This window comes from Monocercomonoides exilis (genome assembly GCF_001643675.1).
Source record: "Monocercomonoides exilis strain PA203 chromosome Unknown scaffold37-1059404, whole genome shotgun sequence".
NCBI lineage: Eukaryota > Preaxostyla > Oxymonadida > Polymastigidae > Monocercomonoides > Monocercomonoides exilis.
Genome location: NW_027150582.1, coordinates 771,527 through 790,034, shown reverse-complemented (window position 1 = coordinate 790,034; position 18,508 = coordinate 771,527). Strand labels below are relative to the sequence as shown.

The following is an 18,508-nucleotide window of genomic DNA, read 5'->3' as shown; positions in this document are numbered from 1 at the left end:
TGAAATTCTTCAAGAACCAATTTATTCTTACAAAAATATAAGATTAAACATAATATTGAAAGAATAAAAAATTCTAAATTCTAAAATTTTATTCCCATTCAATAAAAACAATTTTTTTGAAATAATTTTATTTTTAATTGGAATCATGAACACACATACATCATTTATTTCAATTTTTGAGTAAATTGATGGTAAAAATTAGGAGACGAAACCAGGTTTTCAACTAATTCTGCTTATGGGAAATTTCCCATTGTTTGATTATCAGTATTCGGAATTATTAACTCAAAATTTTAAATTTGTTTAATAATGTCCGAATCATCTTCGCCCGAAGTGTTTAAACCATCTACCACATTTCCAGATGTTCAAGAACGCGATTCAGAATCTGCAACGTCTGAAATATCAATAGTTCAATATGCCCCACAAAAGTCCCAGGAACCATCGAAAATAACACCACCTTCTTCTCCTTCTTCAATGATAAATCAAGAGCCATCGATGTCCGCACCTCCCGAACACGCATATATTGAAGAAAAGAAGAAATCACAAGCTTCAAAGACTGAGATCAAACGCAGGAGGAACACGGAGGAAGCACATTGGGGTTGCTGCAACGTGTTTTTCTGTTTCTATTTTCAATTTGTGTTCCGTTGCAAGCCTATCCAAGATGAGGACGTTTACGAAACACAAAAATCTGATCTCACATCAGTCACAACTAAAAATGGAGAAGAGTACTGGATGAAACGATACGTTGAGTATGTTAAGAAATTAGAGGAATATGAGCAGGAAAAAGCCAGGAATCCAAAGTATGAAAATATTTATTTTTTGTTTTTGCAAAAAATTTTCATTTGAATGTGTATTCTTTATAGCACAAAGATGAAAGAACCTTCAAAGCCATCCCTTGCAGCAACGATTGTCTTTGGAGTTGGAACGTATAAAATGGTTGCAGCAATGATATTTCTGACTCTTTGGTATGAATTCACTCAAATTTTAAAAATTTTAAAGTTATTTTTTTAAATTCAAAGCTATGTGAGTTATTTCATTCAACCATATATGATGAAACTTATTCTTGAAGTTGTTGCTCGGAAGGTTTTCAATCCTAACGAAACATTTCCTTATGCTCCGGCTATTATTCTCATTCTTTGTCCTTGCATGAATATCATAAATTCATGGGCTTTAAGAATTTTCTTTCATTATTCTGCGAATGTGAAGACAGCATTAAGCGGAATGATTTACAACAAAACTCTTTTGCTGAACATTACATCACAAAGCAATATAGACACGGGACGACTTTTGTCATTGCTTGCTGCAGATTCAAAAAATATTTGTGATATGATTTGGATGCCGTTTATGCTTGCATTTATTCCCATTGAAATCATCATGCCATTCGTTTTTGTGTGCGTTGATTTTGGATGGGTCGGTATTATGTCTCTCATCACACTCTTTTTATTCTTCCCTATCCAAGTGTTCATATCATCACTTCTGGCAGGCAATATGAAGAAATATCTAAGCCACAACGATGATAGAAACAAAGTCACCAACGAAACATTGCAAGGGATGCGTGTGGTGAAGTTCACAGGGTTAGAGCATGTGTTTATCAGCAAAATTGATATTCCAAGAAGAAAGCAAGAGAGAGATGTTTTGGTTTTTTCATTCTGGCAGCAATTTATGTCAGGGATGATTAGGGCTATTCCACCTTTGGTGAACATAGCTACGTTCGGTACATACATTGCCATTTACAATGTTAATCAGTTTGACTTCCCTGTGAAAGTGATGCCAAACATCGGGTTTTTGACAATGATGACACGAGAAACGAACATGATACCAATGTATCTGCAGGCTACAGCAATGATCCACATCAGTCAAAAGCGTATAAGAGATTTCCTTCTCTTGCCAGAATTGAAGAAGGAAGTGATCAACGAGCCAGATGATGCAGAGGTTGCATTGACAATCACAAATGGAACATTCAAATGGGGAGATCCTCCAGAAATTCCATTGTCAATGGAAGAGAAGATGAAATTGAAGGAAGAAGCCAAGCACAGGAAAATGGAGGATGCGAAGCAAACTGCGGAGAAAAAAGAAAATGCAAAGGCAAACAACAGCAATCAAGGAGATCAGAAGGATAATGTTAAATCAGAACAGACTCCAATTCCAACAATCTTTGATGAAGACAAAGCATCATCATCATCATCATCATCATCTTCTTCTTCTTCTTCTTCAACAGCTGAGAAGGCAGAAGAAACAAAAGAGGAAAAGAAAGAAGAAAAGAAAGAGGAAGCAAATACAGAAACATCAACTTCTGATTCAGACAAGACTGCTGAATCAGCTCCAGAGGAGAACAATGAGCCAGCTGTTGTGACCCAATCAACAACAATTTCTGCGCCAGTTGCAACAACCGCATCTGAAACACAGCCTTCTGTATTCTCTCTCTCAGAGCAATCAAAAGATGACAAAGGGAATGCACCAGAAAACGTAACACCAGCCATTTCTGCCCAGTCATCGACTCCACCACCTTCAACAACACCCTCGACCACTCCCTCGCCATCTCCTTCTCCTTCAGCCACACCGTCGAGTCGCAACAAGATTGCACTGCAGTCTGTGAACATCACCCTTCCCAAGGGCTCTTTGACGATGGTTGTGGGTGGAGTAGGGTCTGGCAAGTCTTCTATCGGGGCAGCGATCATTGGAGATATGGACAGATTGGAAGGAGAAGTGAGATATCGTGGCTCTATCGCGTATTGCCCGCAGGTGGCGTGGATCAACAACAACACAGTCAGAGGTAATATTACTTTTGGATCGTTTTATGAGGAAGAGAAGTATCTGAATGTGGTGCGTGTGTGTGCATTGGAACCCGATTTCAGGACTTTGTCTGCTGGAGACCAAACAGCCATTGGAGAGAAAGGAGTGAATCTGAGTGGCGGGCAAAAAGCTCGTATTCAACTGGCGCGTGCTGTGTATTCAGACAGAGACATCTACATTTTGGATGATCCTCTTTCAGCAGTCGATGCACACGTGGGGAGGTATCTGCTGGAGGAGTGCATTTGCGGCCAGCTGAAGGACAAGACAAGACTGCTGATGACGAACCAGCTGCAGTTTTTGGATCGTGCAGATAACATTATTCTTTTGAAGCATGGGCTTATTGCTGCACAGGGGAAATACGAGGATTTGCTCGCACAAGGGATTGATTTTAGTCAATTCATCATCAAAAAGAAGAACAAGAAGGATAAGAAGCACAAAGAAGGAGAAGAAGAGGAAGAAAGCGAAAGCGATGGGGAAGAGGAAGAAGAGGAAGGAAATGAGAAGCAAGAAGGAGAAGAAGGCAAAGAAGGCGAGAAGATGGAGAAGAAAAAAGGAAAGTCACACAAACATTCTGGTCATCACAAGCATCATGCAAAGAGCGACCAATCGACTGGTGCAACAGCCAAAGATTTGGAAGGAAAAGGGTCTGAAGCAGGAAAGCAGATTATCACAGAAGAAGAGTATGAGACCGAAGCAGTGCCAATTTCCAACTACATCTCCTATGTGAGCTCATTGTTCCCATGGTGGGGATTCATTATCTACATTCTTTTGGCTATTATTGCTGAAGGAACACAGATATTCCAGTCATACTGGCTGGGCATTGTGGGGAATCCTTTAAAGTTGGATGTGATTCCTTATGGATGGAAGATTGGAATGTATGGATTAATGTGCGTGTTTGGGTTCATCTTCCAATCGCTGAGGGCAGTTGTCTCTGGCTTTGCAGTTGTTCGTTCCATTCGCATCATCCATGACACGCTTCTGAAGAATGTTGTGCACTGTCCGCCTTCATTCTTTGACACAACGCCAATGGGAAGAATCCTGAATAGATTCACAGGAGATATGTCCCTGGTGGACACATCTCTCTTTGGGTTGTTCATTCAAGTGGTTAATATGGCAATCGGAATCGTTGGGCAAATTGTGATTATTGCAGTTGACACTCCGTTCTTCCTTGCGATTGGGCTGCCTGCGCTTTTAATTTACTGTGTGATTCTTGTTCTTTACTCACGTGCAGCTCGAAACTTTCAAAGGCTGGAAGCTATTGCTCGCTCGCCTGTGCTTTCGATCTTCAGTGAGACTGTTACTGGTGCCGGTCTGTCGACAATCCGAGCATTCCATTTGGAAGAAAGCTGGAGACAGAAGTTCTACAAGGCAAACGATGATTGGTCTGTTCGGCTTGTGCTGTTCATGGAAGGAAAATCATGGGCAGATATGTACAATCAGATTGTCACAATGGTGTTCACAACGGGTGTGATTCTTCTGGGATGGTTCTTCATGGAGCCAGCAAATCTGAGCGTGGCAATCACAGCTTCAATGACATTTGCGTTCTTGGGCTCGTTTATGGTGATGCAATCAGTCGATCTTGAGTCAAGAATGACATCATACCAGAGATTGGATTTCTATTCTTCACATCTGCCACAGGAATTGGAGTATTCAAAGATCAACAAGAAGGTTGCAATTAATCCCCCTGCTGACTGGCCACAGAAAGGGAATGTTGATTTTGAGCATGTGACGTTCAGATACCGTCCTGGCCTCCCATATGTTCTGCAGGATGTGAACTTCTCGTTTGCAGGCGGAGAAAAGATTGGGGTGTGTGGGAGAACAGGAGCTGGGAAGACATCTCTGCTGTTTGCGCTGTTTAGACTTGTTGAGTTGGATCCAAAGCTCCAGCCCATAATGATAGATATGGAGACAGGAAAGCCTGTGGATGCGCCCGATGAAGAGCCTAACAAAGGAAGGGTTTTAATCGATGGAATCGACATCTCTAAGGTCGACCTCAGCAGAGTGCGGAGATCAATTGCAATTATCCCCCAGGACCCCACGCTGTTCACGGGGACACTCAGATACAACCTGGACATTGGGAGCAAGTGCAGCGACGATGAGATATGGGAAGTGTTGGATCTGATTGAGATGAAAGAAGTTGTTTTGGGAATGGAGTTTGGGCTAGACACGCAAATGTCTGAGGGAGGAAACAACTTCAGCTGCGGGCAGCGCCAACTTATTTGCTTTGGAAGGGCGATGCTGAATCATTGCAAGATTGTTGTGATGGACGAGGCAACAGCGAATGTGGATGTGGAGACCGATGCAAAAATACAGAAGACCATTCGCAGAGTCTTTAGCAGCCAAACGATGATTATCATTGCTCACCGTCTTAACACCATTATGAATTGTGATAGAATCATGGTGATGGACCAAGGGCATGTTGCTGAGCTTGACTCTCCTGCGAACCTGTTGGCGAACCCAAGTTCTGCATTCAATGGTCTTATCCAAAGTCTTAGTGAATAGAATTTTTATGTATATTCATTTAAATTCATATTTATTGCAGATCTTTTTTGAAAAGATTTCTACATTTAATTTATTTTATAATTATCATGATTATTAAATATTTTTAATTTCGAAACAAGAACATTCGCTGAATGATATTTTCTTCATTTGACACATTCATTTTTTTTTTTTTTTCCTTCTTATGATATTTTTGTATGTCAATATTATATGATATTACCGTTTCTTGATCTAAGTTTTGAACATATTTCTCATTTCATATTTTATGTGACATTAGGTTGAAGTTGTACTGCCTTTTCCTTTTTTTATAAGTGCCTTTTGCTACTGAGTGCTTGTGAACGTCTCATTGTGTTGTAGCTGAACATGAAGAAACATCATTTTTATTAAGTTTTGTTTGCTAAATGAAATATTTTTTTTTTATCAAACAAATCGAAGCAATTAATCGTGATTTATTTTTGGCAAGACTTGAAGATATGGGAACGTCTGGAATAAGTTTATTTCTGTTTTATTTGATTTATAATTAATCATAATGCAATTATAATCTCCAAAAAACGTGCGGAAAGTGGTCAAAAATATAATTTTTATTCTTTGAAAAAAGGTCATTTTCAAGTATTTATGTGTTTGATCAAACATTCATCAAATGTATTTATCATACAGAACGTTCACATAAATGACTGCTTATGAACTCAACGATATATTTTCTGATGAAATGGGTGCTTGGAAATGGTATTTCGAAAATGTACTGGAAGGAGAAGCTCCAAAATGCAGACACGATAAATGCCAAATGATATTCACATCCGGAGGCATATATTACAAAAATTGGAGACTCGGAAAATGTGGGAAAAAACAGTTTGTTTTTTAAAACACATCTTTGGAAAATACGAAAATTCCACTGTGAAAGTTTTTGATGATTGTTTCGTATTATCACATTGGTTTATCAACCGCACACATTGGTGAACTGCTTGGAATAAGTGAAAACAAAATTCATTATAGGACGAGTGTAATTCGAGTCAGATGCACATCAATATTGAACAAAAATCAAGCTGTCATTGGAGGGCCGTGAAGAATTGTGGAGATCGACGAAGCTTTTTGGAGGCGCAGAAAATATGTGCGAGGGAAAAAGAAGAGTGAAATTTGGATATTTGGAGCCGTGGAAAGGAAACCAGAGGGAGGTGCGGGGAAGAACTTCATGATGATCGTGCCAAATAGAATGGCTGAGTCATTGGTTCCAATAATACGAGTTAAAATCCTTCCTGAAACTTGGATCATGAGCGATAAATGGAAGGCTTATTCCAGATTGTTAGATTAAGGTTATTCTCATGAAACTGTCTGTCACAAGCGAAAATTCAAAAAAAAAAAATTCACATGCATGCACAAACACTGTCGAAGGTTTGTGGACGAATTTACGGAAATATTTTCCAAGAACAGGATGTAGAGAAAAGTATCTTGGTGACTATTTATCTCTGTAGCTGGTCGGAAGAAACAAACAAATACAATTCGAGGATCTCACAAAGGATGTTCCTCTTGATTTAGCTGAAAAAGAAAAAGAATTGGATGAATCTGAAAGTGAAAAAATAACTCAACAGCATCAGAGCTTGAATCTGATATACAAGATGAAAATGATATTTTGGAAATGTCAGAATTTGAAGAATCTGATTCACTTGGAGCTGGGGACTGTGCAAGTGAATCGGAATTTGACCCCATGGAAGTTGATTAATTTTTTTTTTTTTTTAAATTCCAATTTTTTAAAATTCATTCACCCATTTTTTCTTCAATTTTTTATTTTTTATTTTTGACTTTTTTGTCAACTTCCGCACATCATTAATGAATGAAAAAATGATATCTATTATGAATTTAACTTTCATATTTATTTTACAGAAGAAAGGCCTTTTCATGAAATGTGGTTTGCCTTTTTTTTTTGTAATTTATTCATATGTTAAACGATAAAAGTGGGTTCTCCAAAAAGTGATCTTTTATCCAAATATTTTCAAAGAAAAAACTGGATCGCTATTGAAATAACACTGAAACTCTCACAAAAATTGTTTCAATATGGGATAAAATTTTTGAAATCATGACTTTATTCGGTGTGCTGTTTTTTCAAAGGTTGTTAGTCTTTGAAAAGAAATTTTGTATACAAATGTTAAGTAATTTTCAATAGTTTCTGAAAACATTGTCTTTGAAGAAATAAAGAAGCAGATATCTTCGATAAGTCATTTCATTTTTCAGCGTTCATGTGTTAATGTTCAAGAGAATTTGTCGATTTGAAAATAATGAAAGAAAAATTATGATTTCAAAAATTATCACACATGTCGATTCATATTTTTTCAGAGCAACATTAATGACACACTAACAATCAAAAATAACTGATCCACTTTCAAAAATTGAAAATATGAACCAACAGTTATGTAAGGAAAAAATCACATTCAATTATTATTATTATTGTCAAACATGTTAATGCTTTGTGATAGAGATAATTTTTTTTTTTTTTTTTTCAAAAACAATAAAAAATGGAAAATTATCATGTTAATAGAAAAAATAATTTGTCAAAAATATGCGATCTGAATTTTCAAAAAAAAAGTAAATTTCCAAGAATTAATTCCAATAACATGATCAAAATATATTAAAAGTTAATTGATCCTCATTCATTCAAAATAACTGTTTGATGGGGTTTGAACATCGAATGAACATGTTAATTTAAATAATCCATTTCAATTTCATTCCATGTATCCATAATTGATTGTTTCAGCTGATTTTCATCTTTCTGTGGTTCTTTTTAATTAAGAACTTTCCTCCAAAAAATACTCCACACATTTTTGATGACACAAAAATCTGGAGAATTAGTGTGCTATTCAACGCTGGTTATTGAAAAATTTCTGAAAACTTTTTGCATTTTGATTGATCGATGAATTGGTGAATTATCGTGGATAAATCTCCAATTATATTTGTGCCGCTTGCGTGCATAAGGAATCAATGAAAACTTCATAATTCAACTATATTCCTTAGAATTCATTGTTTCGCTGATAAAAACGATAGGAGATTTGAAATAATAACCCACTGCATTCCAAATACTTATTTTTTCTTGTTTATTCTGACTTTGATGAACGAAAATTTCCTAATTATCTTGTTCAATCCATTCCATTCTTGTATTATCTGGTTCAAATAAATTGTATTTTTTTTCATCAACGAAGATCGTTCGTTCCCATAATACATCATCACTTAAATGTTTTTTAGCAAATTCATTTCTCTTCTCACAAGCATTCTTTGACAGGAAAGGTTTGATTTTTCTCTTTGAATATTTTCTATTCACCAGGCGTAATAGTTGATGAGCAGTGGAATTTCTGAAATTCACTCCAAGATAATCGGTCAGATTTCTGGCTCTTCGAATTTGTATGCGTTTTGATTCTTTTTTAGCTTTCCTCAACAGAGCAGGTGTAAGAATATGTGGCCTTCCAAGTTTGCGTCTGACACAGTTTTGATTGAATATAGTTTGTTTTTATGTCTTTTTACAGTATTGACTGAAATATTCAATAAACGAGCATTTTCGTTTCTTCCTTTTCCTTGATCTCGCAGTAAATGTATTTTCTTTTGAATCGAGCCTTTTGTGATTCTTGTCATTTTGTTTTGTTTGTGTGTTATTTCTTTTTTGTATTAATGCTTTCATCATTCACAAATTAACCTTTTTTCCAGATCACATTTTTTTTTTTGAAAATAATTTCCTACCAAATATGAAAATAAACATTTTTTAATATTGATCAACTCTTTTTTTTAAAACAAAAACCGATAAATCTTTAATATCATTTAGAAATTTACTGATCGATAGATTTTTACTTCAGACTTTTGCTTTTATTACAAAAAAATAAAGAAGCATCATCAGCATCACATAATTCTGATGAAAAGTGTGTCATTATAATATTTTTCATCAAAAATTCTTGATTTATCCCTTTTTTATTAATTATTCAATCGATGCATTTTCATATACCCACTATTATTCAATAAGAAATTTTGATTATGGTTAAAACACACAAATCTGCTTTCAGAACAACATTGCATCCAAATGGGATTGACGGTGTCAAAGATTTGGAGAATTTTTGGAATGCTAAGGCAAAAAAATATCTTTATGATGGGGTTAGATGGTTTAAATATTATCATTTGTCTTTTTTTGAAAGAAATTCTCTCATCTTTTTTTAAATATCTCAACTGCAGCCGCAGGAAAAACTTCAATAATGAATAAGCTAAGTCCGAGTAAATACATTCAAACAGTACCTACAATTGGATTCTATTTGGAAGAATTTCATTTCAGAAGAATTACCTTTACAATTTGGGATATTGGAGGAAACTTAAGAGCAAAACGATTAGGATACCGCCTCTGCAAGGAAAAAGATGCGATTATTTTTGTAATAGACAGTGCAGACATTTCTCGCCTTGCTTGCACAACAATGGAGTGCGGAGATTGTGTGAAAGAGGAGCTTCACTTTTTCCTTCAACAAAAAGAAGCAGAAAATGCTCCACTTCTTATATATGCGAACAAGCAAGATCTGAAAGGGGCTGTCAGTCCAGAATATATTCTGGAAAAGCTGGAACTTGATCGTGTTTGTGCAGGGAGATCTTGGTACATTCAGCCTTGCTCTGCTTTGACCGGAGATGGACTTCTGGAAGGCCTTAAATGGCTTGAGAACGAGATTGCTCGCAAACGGAAATAGGATAGTTGCACAAAATGGCTTTCTTTTTATATTTTTCAGGAAAAAAAGTATTTCAAGATTGTTATGAATTGGATTGAATAAAAAATTTTGTAAATTGAATGCTTGATTCAAGCTTTTTTACGTTTAATGTTGAAGTGAAGCTTATTGTTATTATTTGTTGGAGTTTTCTTTTCCTTTTAATTTTCACTTTATTTCCTTTAATAACGAGTGATTTTTTCTTTGAGCACTTTTCACTTTGTTTTTGAGCGAAACGAGGGATTTTGTTGATGGCTATCATTTTTTGTTTCATCGTTTCTTTCAAATGAGATTTCATTCTTTTTAATTTGACTCTGCAAAGAGGTTGTTTGTGCACTCATATTTTGTTTTTTCTTTTTGCTCATTTTTTGTGATGAATTAGAGAAGCTTGATTATTGCGTTTGATAAATGAAGCTTGACGCAAATGTATTTGATTCAGTTTGACAAAGAAAATACATTTCTTTCTTTCTTTGTCTTTTTCTTCAATTTTTATATTTTCACAATTTGACTTTGATGATGAGCATCATCTTTTATTTGACTGAAAAAAAAAAGAAAAAAAATTTTCAAATTTCGTTGGTCATTTTCAATAAATTGAATCCTGAAGCAATACTTCTTTTTTTATTTGAGTGATTTTTATCTTGATAAAAAAAAGAAAACAAATTCTTAAAATGAAAGTTTTCATCAAATAGCATCCATAAATAAAGAAAGAGAAAGATGACTCCATATTCCACAAAAGGAAAGAAAAAAGAAAATGTCTCTTTCTGCTCTGATTGAATTCTGTTTTTATGCTCTGCATTCACACCCAAAAAGAGGATCGCCTGCACATGCCCAGTTTATTAACAAAGAAATATTCAATGAGAGAGAGCAAGAAAAACAATCAAAATCAGAAACAAAAGAGGAGGAAATTGAAGATGTACATAAGAGAGAACTTCTTTTGAAACTCAACATAAATCAGTCATTAATGCAAAGTTGAGCGCTCCAAACGATAAATGGACGAAATCACACTGTTCCGTAAACACCATTCCTCTTGAAGTACTCCATTGTGCTTCATTCTGTTGCTTTCGATGTTTTTTTTTGTCTTTATTGTTTGTTCAGAGGATCCATCTTTGCTCATTTTCCCTTTCCTCCCTGCCAACAAACTGCAACGAAAGCAAGCAAGACTCCAAATGCTGCCCTCATCCCATGTCTTTGTCATGCTCCATTTCAATTGGACTGAAAAAAACAGAACAAACTGCATGCATTCGAAGACACCATTTAAAATATCCATTTGAAGAGACATTATTGTCTTTTCCACTTTCTCCTTTTCGCCAAATCGAAAGAAGCTTGATCAATTGAGTCGGTTAGCATAGGCATTTTCCATAAACAGTTCAGCAACTTGGCGTTTCATCTCACGCTTGTACAGCAGTAATACTACAAGCAAAATAAGCTGTGATTTGTTTCTCTCAACTACAATTCTTCCCTTTCTTCCACCTCATAAGTCAACTTTCCTGGGCTGAAAAAGAGAAATTCATTTCTGTGATACATCCTTTCATCTGCTTGGTGCTAAATGAACGAAAAACAAATCATATTTCATTTGTAAACTTCAAAAATAATAAATTCCGCTGTGAATGTTTTTCACTTGTATAACTTTGAGCTTCACTTTCTGCATAAATCGATCTTTGTTGATTGTCATTTTTCTTTTTCTTTTTCTTTTTTTTTGTGCTGTTGATGCCAGTTTCATCTGCACTTTCGTTCTGGTAGAATACTTGAACACCACTGTTGGTGAAGCAGTAATATTGATAACAAATTATACGTTCGCTTTAAACATTCCGATTCGTGGAGAACTTGAGGCCCCCAAATTAGCTTGTTCGCAAATCGTAATTCTTCTATTTCTATTCTTTTCGGCTGAAGTTCATTCGATAAGTTGATTTTTCGTTTCAAATTATCACATTTCTTTTTCGCTTTTTCCTGCAATAATATCACAAACAATTTTACAAATTCCATCAAATAAAAAGGATTGTGTGAAAAATACAAACCTTCAAATATCTTGCTCCCCTTCAAAAATGACTGTATCATCTTCAACAAAAGACTCAAGATTTTCATCAAATAAAAAAAAGTATGTTTTGTCCTTTCCTTTTCCTGATGAAAATTTTCGTTGGAAACAATGGCCTCATACCTAAAGTACAGAAAAATAATCAGGGGTTGTTTCCTCGGAATTTTCTCACAAATACCATCCGAATTTGGATTTTTTCTTATGCGATTGATCACTTTAAAGAAAAAAAAAGATTTGACGATCTCCCAGGCAAAGTTCATTGAACAGGCTTTATCCAAGTTATTTTCTTGCAACAGCAAATTTTTGTCAAGTTAACCCGCTTGATTTATTATTATTCTCGCAGTACTTGTTTGATAAATAAAAATGTTTGTATTTGTCGATTATCTTGTTCACAACTTTCCAATACTTATCAAATGCACAGAACATACAATGAATAAAGCGAATGCAGTTAATATTTCTGAAGAAGAAGAAGAAGAAGAAGAAACAGATTCAGTTTTAAGTGTTGATAATATTTATTATGTTGGAGGAGAAGAAGTGGAAGAAGATTATGATTACGAAATAGAGGAAGAATTCAAAGCAGAGCTTACAGAAAAGTTTGCAAGTTTGCGGTTTTATTTGTCTATTTTTTTCTGTTGAAAAAAATTTTCATACTTTGAACTCTTTGTAATTTTTTGAAGAATTGCATGATGAACTGGAAAATTGCGTTGAAGATGAACAGAAACTGAAGATTAAAGAAACGAACGAACCTATGGATGAGATTGATAAAGAAGAATCTTTTTGTGATTTCGGGAAAAGAATTTGCAACAAAATCAATAACTTGATTGAAGAAGAGAAACTTTCGATGGAAAATACGATTTTGTTGCTGAAACGTATTGTATGTCGAAAAGTGTTCAATGACACTTGGAGTTACAGTGTTTTCGATCTTTCGTTGGATGAAAGAATCCAAAAGATGATCGTTAAAGAAGAAAAAAAGAAAGATGAAAAGAATGAAAAGCATCTGATAGATCTTTGCATGTGCTATCTAATGCTACCTGAGTTCGATTGCTTTATTACAGAAGTTCCAGAAATTTTTGTGTCTTGCCTTCTGAAAATTGCATTGAAGGCAGAGGAAAGCGAGGAGATTCAAAAAGAAGTGGAAATGGCTTTCATTGCTCTGAGCAGTCTTGAATTTTATGTATGTTTATTTCAATTTCATTTTTAACGGTGTAGCATTCTCTTTCTCCTTTTTTAGCAGAAAGTGAAGCAAGAACTGTATTTGAATAAAATCAAAGAGATTATTCATTATCACCAGGAACATCGTAATCTGACACGATTGGCCTATCAATTGGCTTGGAAGTTTTTGGTCAGCAGATTTCGATATGATAAAAGCTTGAAAGGAGTAATTGTGGATGAGCTGCATTTTGTGAGAGAGGCAACAAGAGAATTGGAAGATCTGATAAAACATGTAAATTGGAAGAGAAAAAAAGATGAAATGAGCAGATCCGAAAAGAAAGAAACAAAAATGACAAAGAGATGGATCTGTATATTTATGTGTCTTTTTTGCTCAAGCAAATACTGGAGCAAAGAATTTATTGGACTCATCGGGAGCACTGTTCAGATATTTCTAGCAGCAAAGGAAAATTTTCGAAAAATACGCACAATGTGTATTAGCTCATTGAGAAAAGCTGCGGAAAACAGAGCTGTGAAAGCTGATGATTTGCTGAACGAAGGAGCAACTGAAGTTGTTTTTGAAGAACTTCACCACCCAACCTTAATAGACGAAAGCACATGTTATTGTTTGAAATTCTTTCATGCTCTATCAAAAAGATTGAAAGGAAATGCAGATGATGAAATTGAAGAGGCAAAAAGAAAGGCTGTTAAAAGAGAATTATTTGAAATTGCAGAGGATGAAGGATACGAAGATATCACCACAAGCTTTCAAGTCATATTTCCAAAATTTTTCAGTCGTTATCATTATTACAAACTGCCAAATGAAATATTCGATTGCTTTGTGTTTGTATAAGGTGAATGCCCTTTTCGATTCGATTCCTTTTGTCAAGCTCTCAGAAAAGCGGACAAAGAAAGGAAATTGTTTCGTGATGAAGCAACATCTTCTTTTGCACAATAAGAATATTCGACTCAAATTGTGAATTCTTCATTCATTTCTTTCAGTCTTCTAATTATCGTCTTCTTCATCCGCTTTAGTTTTATTCACGCCCAAACACACTTTTTCATTCACTTTCACTTTCACAATGCCAATTAACACATCAACCAATCCATCTTTTTTTTTCTTCTATTTGCTTGTTTATGATGTCACATTTTCCGTTGTGTTCCAGCAAATCTCAGTGTGTTTTGAAGAACCCTTCTAAACTTCACTTTGGATGGAACATCACAACAATGTTCACAATCTTATGCATTCATTTTTGCCTTCTTCATCTTCCTCATCATCATCATCACCATCTTTATCATCTTCTTCACAGAGAAAAAGAATTATTTCTCTTTTTGTATTCATTGAAGAAATAGCACATATTTCATATTCTTCACAAAAAAATATTTCATCTTTTTTGGAAGAAGACGCAGGCAATTTATCTTCACTCTTCTTCTTTCTTCTTTCTTCTCAGTTCCACCATCATCTTCGTGTTCATCAAAGAAAAATGAATTGCAATCAAATTTTCTTCATCTTCTTTTTCTGCCTTTTGATGGAGCAACCATATATTTTCCAAATACCTCAAAAGATCTTTAGTTATCTGAGGAAATAGAAATATTGAAGAATGAATAAAAAAAAAGGCAAATGAAATATTTTCCATTTATTATTTCTACCAATCAAGCCAATCATACAGATTCGTTTCCTTCACCTTCTCAGTTCGTTCTCAGAGAGCTGAAAGAAAGTTTTCTGTGTGAATGAATTCATTTCATTCGTGCCAGGGATTAATTAAAAAGAAGCTTAGGACAAATGGAAGTTGGAGCATTTCATAAGCAATTAGCAAAGCCTGCGTTAACGAAGAAGATTAGAATTCAAAAAAAAAGAAAGAGAGGATAGGAACCATTCGGAGCAGAAACTGAGGGAGATCAGCCAGATAAGCAGAAAAATGATGAAAAATGCTTGATGAATGAAGCTGTCTGCATCTGCATGAAATCAAAATTGCAGAAGAGGCTGTTAGAAATGAAGGCAGAGGAAATACAACTGCAGCAGAAATGAAAGATTTCAAAGTTTGAAAAGATGATCTACGAGTTATCTTCTCCGCACACAGCAATGAAAAAACGCAGGTGAACTCGAATTTCAAACAAAAAAGGAAAAGAAAGAAAACTCTTTGCGAAAGCGAAATAATTTGATTCATCGATGAAATGTATGCATCAGATATCTTCGCACGATTTGATAAGGCTGATTGAAACATCAGAAAGACAGAGCATTCTTCACATTCATTATATTTTTGGCATAGGGTGATAATGAGGATGAAGAGAGCCTCCATTTCTGATTGAGAAAGCATTTTTGTGAGAGGAGAAAAGGGAGAGAAAATTAGCTGGATCTTTATGGCTGTTCACATTCAACAAAAATAGCGTTATAGAATCTGCATCTTCTTCTCCTCGTATTCCGCTATGTTCGATTGCTTTGCTGCTAATCTTGCAGATTCTGCAACATGGACTTCGATAATACTATGAGTGATATCATTTTGATTATCATCATTTCGTTTTCTTCCTACTTCTCTTTTCGAATTCATTGTAATTTCAAGAATTATGAGGAAACTGAAGATACAACAAAGAAATGTACAAAACTGAATGAAAAAGCGAAATAGAGTCTATTGAAAATGATTGACAAAACGAGCGATCATTAAATTAGCAGTGCGCTTTTTCTCGTGAAAGATGGAAACCACAAATCATTTGGAAAAGATTTTCGATGGAGAAAAAAAAAGATAATGGAAAAATTCTTTATTCTCTTTTGAATTTGAATAAAATAAAAAATAAAAACAAATCCTTATAATTTATTTATTAATTTATTTAAAATTCAAAAGGAAGGAGGTGATTGAAACAATAAAACCATCAACAAAAAAACCGATAATCTGATTGAAATGTTCGCCTTCTGGATAGGTTTTTGACTCACATTAAATCAAATGCGAATCAAAAAATTAATATTTGAGTTTCTTTCTTTCTATTATTTGCAGTCAACACGGTCGTGATGTGTGCAATGGTCCTTATTTATAAAAATGCATCAAAAAAATAATAATAATATTAACAATATGGAAAATAAAAATGAAAAAAAAAAAAAAATTGTTAATATATGAAAGATAGTGAAATGCAGTGCAAATGGTTTCTTTTCTCGAAAAAAAAAAGTGACCATCTCATCAACAATAATAAAACATTCAACCAAAGAAAAAGCACTTTGGATGAAATTTATAAAATTTACAATATGAAAAATTAATTTCAAACGACAAATAAAATTGAAAACCACGAAATAAATCAAAACCATTTGAATTTCAGAAAAATTTTAATATATCGAGTAGAAATAAAATAGAATATGACATTTTTATAAAAAAATAATAATAGAAAAAATCAATACAGTTCGAACAAATTGTTAACACAACAAAAGTTTAACAGTTTGTTAAACTTCCCCACAAAATTTCACTTCATTTACTGGAAAAAGAATCGTATTCCAGGAATTTTCTTTGCGATGAGTGTTACAATCCAGCATATTAAGTACACTGTCACTGCCAAACAGGGGCTAAACCAGACTGGGTTGAAATCGAGCCATTTCTTCCCTGTCCATATCGGCAAATAAGTTCCAAATAGACGAAATATGAAAAATTCATTGAGCATATATATTCCCATCGTACACGAGCCTGTTGAAGAGAAAAACCAATAAAAGAACTTTCCAATTTTTGATTCAGGGTTCCAATCTGTCCCACAACCGTAAATAAACAAGAACAGTGAAATTGTAACTACCGAATTAAATGGACAGTGCGGTAAAGTTAAAAATAGCCCATTAGGAAGCCCTGTAACTTCTCGATACGACCAAATCAAATACATGAAGAATGCTGAACCAATATAAGTACAGAATGTCGCAACTCTAACCCAAGGTTTTTTCCAGTTAATGCTTGTTAACCATTTTAAAATTCCTTCTTGATCTTCAACAAAATGATATCCAGATTTTTTCCCTGGGTGTGCTGCTTCTTCTGCAAATGCATAAAAAAATGGCCCAGCTAAAACAAAGAACATCATGTTTGTGAAATTTGTGCCTTTCCCCCACCCGTCAATCAACAAACGTAATCCGTTCAAACCTTGGAAAACAAGCCAGTAAGAAAGCAACGATAATTCATATGAAAGTCTGGAAATTGATCTCAATGCAGATTGGAAAAAGGGAGTTGCAAGATGAAGAAACAGTAAAACATATAAATACCAAAACGTTCCATCTCCATTTATGATAAGATTGAGCAAAACGAATAAAGTTTTTTTGAATCTCCCTCTCCACTTTGTTTCAACAATGTACTTCATATTATAAGGAATGCACCAGACGATGTAAATAAGTGATCTCTTCAAAAACATTTTCATTGCTACTCTGGGGCTATCGTTCAAATGTTTTGGATGTAACAGAAGTATTCCAGAAACAGTCATAAACAAAGAAGAGCAACATTGAGTGAGTGAAACATATATTGCTGTAACATGCCACTGATATTCAACACCATTTTTCTCATAGTGTTTTAACTCAGTTCGTTGAAGTAATGTAGAGTGTATGACCAAAACAAAAAACGCTGCAACACTTTTAACAATATCAAGAGAAATATTTCTATTTGAATTTCGCTTTTTCTCTTTTGGTGCTTTTTCCACTCTCAAACTTTCAATATCAGTAATTGGTTTGCATTCATCAGCGCTTGGATCATTCAACGGAAAAAAGATTTCCTGTTCAGTCATGTATTTTTGAAAATATGCAATTTGATCAAATCATATAATAGCAAAAAAAATCCTGACATTTATTTTTATTCAACAACATTTAAACAAGCACAAATTGGGTTCTATTTTGAAAATCATATTATATGTCAACGTTTACTAATGTTCTTTGAAAAACCTTAAATTATAAAAAACATACTCTGTTCTTTATTTTTTTCAATTATTAAAAATTTCTTTAATCGCTATTTTTGTTGCTTTTGTATTTTTCAATGTTTGTTTCTTTTTATTACTGGTTTTTCGAAATATAATTTCAATTGAATCAAAGAATTGGATTCAACTGAAAGCTGTTCTGAAGTCCATAAAAATTATTGGAGGTTCATATTATAAAAACTTTATTTCAAGCTTTCCTTTCCTTTGAAATTTGATAATACTGCTCTTTATTAAAAAAAAATTGGAATATCGTTTACAGGAAGAGAAGGTTGAAATTAATTGAAAGGTTAACTCCAAATAACAAAGTTTTCTCAAAATTGTAAAAATTGTTTCAATTCAAAATATTAAATTGTTCCTATTGCAGTTTTCCAGTTTATCACTTGAAGATGATACAATAAATATG

At 34.3% G+C, this 18,508-nt stretch overlaps 4 protein-coding genes across 4 annotated transcripts; 3 read left to right on the top strand and 1 right to left on the bottom strand.

Moving 5' to 3' along the window:
- Nucleotides 1-249: 249 nt before the first annotated feature.
- On the top strand, nt 250-5,778 carry MONOS_7046 (putative Multidrug Resistance Associated Protein (MRP)). The gene is made up of 3 exons (XM_067877340.1): nt 250-797; nt 861-962; nt 1,017-5,778. The coding sequence occupies exons 1-3, from the start codon at nt 307-309 to the stop codon at nt 5,290-5,292; spliced, it is 4,869 nt and encodes a 1,622-aa protein (XP_067723483.1). The 5' UTR covers nt 250-306; the 3' UTR covers nt 5,293-5,778.
- Nucleotides 5,779-9,308: 3,530 nt separating this feature from the next.
- Nucleotides 9,309-10,564, top strand: MONOS_7047 (Arf1k). The gene is made up of 2 exons (XM_067877341.1): nt 9,309-9,422; nt 9,493-10,564. The coding sequence occupies exons 1-2, from the start codon at nt 9,344-9,346 to the stop codon at nt 9,987-9,989; spliced, it is 576 nt and encodes a 191-aa protein (XP_067723482.1). The 5' UTR covers nt 9,309-9,343; the 3' UTR covers nt 9,990-10,564.
- A 1,835-nt stretch (nt 10,565-12,399) lies between these two features.
- Nucleotides 12,400-14,038, top strand: MONOS_7048 (uncharacterized protein; the record flags this gene model as incomplete). Its single annotated transcript, XM_067877342.1, has 3 exons — nt 12,400-12,637; nt 12,714-13,210; nt 13,268-14,038. 3 exons carry the CDS (start codon nt 12,400-12,402, stop codon nt 14,036-14,038), a joined length of 1,506 nt encoding a protein of 501 aa, XP_067723481.1.
- A 1,925-nt stretch (nt 14,039-15,963) lies between these two features.
- Nucleotides 15,964-17,928, bottom strand: MONOS_18659 (uncharacterized protein). The gene has a single exon (XM_067871698.1). It carries the CDS (start codon nt 17,917-17,919, stop codon nt 16,642-16,644), a length of 1,278 nt encoding a protein of 425 aa, XP_067723480.1. The 5' UTR covers nt 17,920-17,928; the 3' UTR covers nt 15,964-16,641.
- Nucleotides 17,929-18,508: the final 580 nt, after the last annotated feature.

What these genes read in the sequence shown, in the direction of transcription:
- MONOS_18659 (XM_067871698.1), bottom strand. Translation starts at nt 17,919, where the DNA reads ATGACTGAACAGGAAATCTTTTTTCCGTTGAATGATCCAAGCGCTGAT.
- MONOS_7046 (XM_067877340.1), top strand. Translation starts at nt 307, where the DNA reads ATGTCCGAATCATCTTCGCCCGAAGTGTTTAAACCATCTACCACATTT. An exon ending in GAAAAAGCCAGGAATCCAAA is followed by an intron (nt 798 to 860) that starts GTATGAAAATAT and finishes TATTCTTTATAG; the next exon opens with CACAAAGATGAAAGAACCTT. An exon ending in ATGATATTTCTGACTCTTTG is followed by an intron (nt 963 to 1,016) that starts GTATGAATTCAC and finishes TTAAATTCAAAG; the next exon opens with CTATGTGAGTTATTTCATTC.
- MONOS_7047 (XM_067877341.1), top strand. Translation starts at nt 9,344, where the DNA reads ATGGGATTGACGGTGTCAAAGATTTGGAGAATTTTTGGAATGCTAAGG. An exon ending in CTTTATGATGGGGTTAGATG is followed by an intron (nt 9,423 to 9,492) that starts GTTTAAATATTA and finishes TCTCAACTGCAG; the next exon opens with CCGCAGGAAAAACTTCAATA.